A 5,000-nucleotide genomic window follows, 5' to 3' on the forward strand; every position below is an offset into this window, starting at 1 on the left:
CGGTCCGAGAGCACTAAAACCGAAATAAACAAGACACAAAAATAAAAACCACACACTAGACATGCAACGGGTGAAACCGCATAACCAAAAGAAAGTATAAAAAAAAATGAAAAACGACTTTTTGTATCGAACGCATCCAGAGTTGTCAACTAGTATTTACGTAAACACTTTTTTGAGTATTGGTTTTTGTTTTCCTCTCTCAGTCCAGGGCGACGTACCTGCAACCACTTCATGACGGAAAGCGAGAGTGAAGAGTGATTGGCGGAGAGTCGTGTCTTTCGTTATATATATGAGTCTTCAGCCAACACCCCCTTCCCCTCCCCCGCCATCGTTTCCTCCTCTCCCGCCCCACCCACCCCGAGACATAGCACCCGGATACCTCCCGCTCTTGTTACGATATTGTATGCTTACACACCCGAGCGGTATGCGCTTATCGTTCATTTGTGGTGTGTATACATACACATGATTGTTAACGTACATGTACTATGTGTATACGCACTTGAGTATACATACATTTGATCGGTATATATAAACGTTCATGCGCTGTTTATACGTTCACGAGAGCAGTCTATATCAAGCGTCCAGTTTCCCTGTATATGCATACACTCGAGTGGTATATATACGTCAATGGTTTAAGAACTGTTTGTACATGTGTATGGAATGGATGCATACACACACGAGCACAACATGTATTAAAATGTAAGTAGAATTGGTGTGCATACACACTCGAATAGTATAAATTTGATATTCAGAAACATTGTGTAATTTACACACTTGAATGGCATGTTTAAATGCTCAAGTTCGGTGTGTATGCATACAGAAATTAATATTAGATTATAAACGTTCAAGCATGGGGCATTTATACACCCGTTCTGCGGTTGCGTAAGCACAGAAGATAACAAGAGTTCAAGGTATAGTGTGTATGCATGTACATATGAGCAGCATATATACAAGGAAAAAGTTAAAACAAACGTTCACGTACGGTATAAATGCATGCACACAGATTCAGCACACAGCAAACGTTCACCATATATGCGGTAAACGTTTCTTTATAGCTTTTTATTTATTTATACACACGCGTTCTTCAGAAAAAAATTAAATTCGGGATGTTTCTAATAGCAGTAAATATAATATTAGGTTGTATTTAAGATATTTACTTGTCGTTCTTTAGTATTCTAACTTAATTGAAGTAATAATTCTAAATATAATAACCCCACTAATAATTTTAGAATTTCTATATATGAATTATTTTGGAGTTTTAATATAATTCTTATACTGATTTCCACTGAGTTTGTCAAAAACAAAACTGTCTTTATCTAAATGTTACTTTTTCCAATCATGCACAGAGATGTATATAATAAACAATAGTTTAAACAACAATAGCAAAATTGAAGCGGCAAAGCACAAAGCTATTGCTTTTTTTAATTATTTATGTTCTCTCTCTTTTTTGTGTTGTTTTGTTTACTGATGCCTTGTCACTGCAAGCATTGATTTCTCTGGATTTTTTTCTCCACTAATTCGATTTTTCTCCAGTTCTCTTATTCCTTCGAATGATGTCAGTGTTTCATAGTTCCCTTTCACTGCTTTATCCATTTCGACAGTCTGCATTTTCTCAGTGCCGGTCTGAAGTTCAGTAGTTTGTGTATACATATGTATACTTTTTTCAATGTGTATATGTATTATGATTATGTTGTTTCAGTCCGTTGTCATGCCGCGACAGCTAAGTTTAAGTTATACACATATATGTGTGAGCATTTGTATGTTTGTGCATGAATGTATACGTGTATATGTAGATTTTATTAAGTAGGATTAGTGTATGTATATTTGCGTGTGTTTTCGTTAGGATATACATGTGTATTATGATTGTCATTTCATGGCGTTGTATCAGCTTGTTCATACAAAGGTGTGTGTATGTATTTGCATGTTTGTGTCTGAATGTATATTTCTGTAAATAGGTCATCTGTATTGTGACGTGTATTTTTGCCGTTTACTTACGGAGGATTTTTTTAAATCAGCTGCTTGATCAGTTATGCTAATTCCACGTAGCCAGCAATCCTAAGAATAGATTTTCGTTCCTTTCCCTATTATATAATACAAAATAGACAGTTATGTGGGGACGTATATTCAAAGTAATTTCCTCGTGCTCGAATTATTAATCTGTTTTTAAGAATTTATAAAATAGTTATTTACATTTATTTATATGTATATCTCATAATATCCAAAAATGTACAAGGAAATGTAATATTTTAGTTACATCTTTTTTCCTGTTTTAATCGAAGAGTACACAAAACTCCCTGACTTCAACAAGCATAGCAATATTGCGTACAATAATTATTGATATTTTTGTATTTTTTGTATTTTATAATTTCGACAGATATGTAGGGAGAACATGAAACGTTATATATTTATGACATCTGCTAATTTACTTTTTTAGTATTGTAAAGGTTTTGTCCTTAAAGTTTAATTCGAGTAATATTTGCACACTTCTTCATTTTCTTTTTCCTTCCTTCCTTTCCCTTTTAGTTCCTTTGACTTTTTATCTTTATATTCCTTATTCTCGTCCTTCCTTATCCTTATTCCCGTCCTTTCTTCTCCTTTTTCGTTCTTCCTTTGATTTTTTTCTCGTATTCGTCGGGACGTGGGATAGAGAAGGACATTAAGTCGCCCATCCAACTGGACTTTCCACTTAAAAAATTATTATTATTATTATTATTATTATTATTATTATTATTATTATTATTATTATTATTATTATTATTATTTACTTCCATGATATGAAACTTTGAATCTTCGGTGTTTCCTGAATTCTGCAATCTCGAATGTTTGACACTTCTCTGTGTTTTGTGAAGCGTTTGATAAGCACTTCTTTAAAAACCATATTTTTTCTGGCACTGACCAAGCATGTTTTTTGGTAGTTCTGACCGTCTCGATCTTTTATTCGCATGTTCTTTTATTTTAAAATTTCATTTTCTGCTAATAATTAATCATGAACTCTTATGTAAATTTCTGGAATTTCTGGACTTGAAAATCAGTATGGTCTATCAAATAAGTGGCATTCCAATAATGCTCTCTCTCTCTCTCTCTCTCTCTCTCTCTCTCTCTCTCTCTCTCTCTCTCTCTCTCTCTCTCTCTCTCTGACGAATTATAGCACCATATGGTTTTGAATGACGGGTATCGTATTGTCACCAATTCGAGCCAAACTGGATGACAAGTGAAATTGCAGTGCTTTCAGTGAAGAATCTATCACTCATCTAGAAGTTCTTTGACCGATCTCTCTCTCTCTCTCTCTCTCTCTCTCTCTCTCTCTCTCTCTCTCTCTCTCTCTCAAATTCGGGATAGAAAATTTTGTCGTAATATTCCCAAGTGTTGACGTGCCTTGTTAGATTGATAGGGATTTGAAATTTGTCACAGAGGAAATACTCTGGCCTCGAACGAAGTACAGTCTTTGCTAGGTTGTCCTGTGTTAATTATTTTAACAATTTTTATGGTTTGTACTAAATATATGCATAATAAGTAATGATTATACGACGTTCTCGTGGTAGAGCTAATTTTCAGTTGCCGTTATGAAGGTAATGAATATAACAATATCAAATTCATCATAAGTTTAAGGAATGATACTGATCATTGTAAAAGCATGTCACTTTAATTCTGAATTTTAATAATTGCCATAAAAGTTGTAAAAATGCTGTTTTCATAAAATTGGAAGAAAAACTTGTTAATGTCATTTAAGATCGAATAGCTCACATACTTCAAAAGATAAGTATTTACTCGTTTCATTGAAATCTCTGATAATTATTTTACGTAGAAACTGTAACCAACTGCATGAATGAAATCCCTGGAAGGTGCATCGAAAGATAACTACTTTTCATGTCATTGAAGTCTCTTTCTTTTTATGGACCAGGTGTTGATCCACATTTTTCTGTTTAGTTTCATATTTGTTGCTGTTCTTATTACTTTTTTCTTCAGTTTTGTCTTGCCATAGTTTGCTTTATTTGTCTTGTCTCTCACTTCTTCTATTTGTATTCGTATTCTTCTGTATTATCGTCGTGTTTTCGTTATTTTGTTTTGTTCTCAATTTTCATGGCGTGCCTTATTTTTATTCATTTCTTTACAGTTATCTTTGTAACCTTTATATTCAGTAGTTTTCCTTACTCATTCTGATTTTTCTTTTGCATTATTTTCTGTAAGTGATCCGTTTCGGAATGTAGCAGTGACCTTCATCTTGTATTTTCTCTGGAACCAGCCCGGTGTCAGGGGAAAAGTCTCTATGTTAAAAAGAAAATCCTATATAAACTAATAATCTTGGCTTATTTTATTGTACAACGAATTGTTTTAGTCGTTTCTATATAAACTAATTTCTTGCTTATTTCACTGTAGTACAACGAATCGTTTTAGGCTTTTGTATATAAACTAATTTCTTTATTATATTATACAACGGATTGTTTTAGGCTATTCTATATAAATAATTTTTTTATTCTATTATACAACGAATTGTTTTAGACTTTTCTATAAACTAATTTCTTGCTTATTTTATTGTACAACGAATTGTTTTAGGCTTTTCTATATAAACTAATTTCTTGCTTATTTTATTGTGCAGCAAATTGTTTTAGGCTTTTCTATATAAACTAATTTTTTATTCTATCATACAACAAATTGTTTTAAGCTTTTCTATTAAACTAATTTCTTGCTTGTTTTACTGTACAACGAATTGCTTTAGTCTTTTCTATGTAAACTAATTTCGTTCTTATTATATTATACAACGAATTTGTTTAGGCTTTCCTATACAAACTAATTTCTTGCTTATTTCATTGTACAACGAATTGTTTTAGTCTTTTCTATATAAACTAATTTCTTGGCTTTTTTTTATTGTACAACGAATTGTTTTAAGCTTTTCTATATAAACTAATTTCTTGCTTATTTTATTGTACAACGAATTTTTTTAGGCTTTTCTATATAAAATAATTTTTTCATTCTATTATACAACGAATTGTTTTCGGCTT

The 5,000-nt window shown here is 32.2% G+C and overlaps 1 protein-coding gene across 1 annotated transcript in view; it reads right to left on the minus strand.

Moving 5' to 3' along the window:
* LOC135203437 (uncharacterized) overlaps positions 1 to 257 on the minus strand; it is a 12,420-nt gene extending 12,163 nt beyond the window's left edge. The window contains exon 1 of the mRNA XM_064233164.1: positions 219 to 257. Within this exon, the coding sequence (XP_064089234.1) occupies positions 219 to 233 (15 nt within the window). The 5' untranslated portion in view covers positions 234 to 257. The remainder of the gene's footprint in view (positions 1 to 218) is intronic.
* Between the last annotated feature and the right edge of the window lie 4,743 nt (positions 258 to 5,000).

Source organism: Macrobrachium nipponense, chromosome 36, assembly GCF_015104395.2.
Source record: "Macrobrachium nipponense isolate FS-2020 chromosome 36, ASM1510439v2, whole genome shotgun sequence".
Taxonomy (NCBI): Eukaryota; Metazoa; Arthropoda; class Malacostraca; order Decapoda; family Palaemonidae; genus Macrobrachium; species Macrobrachium nipponense.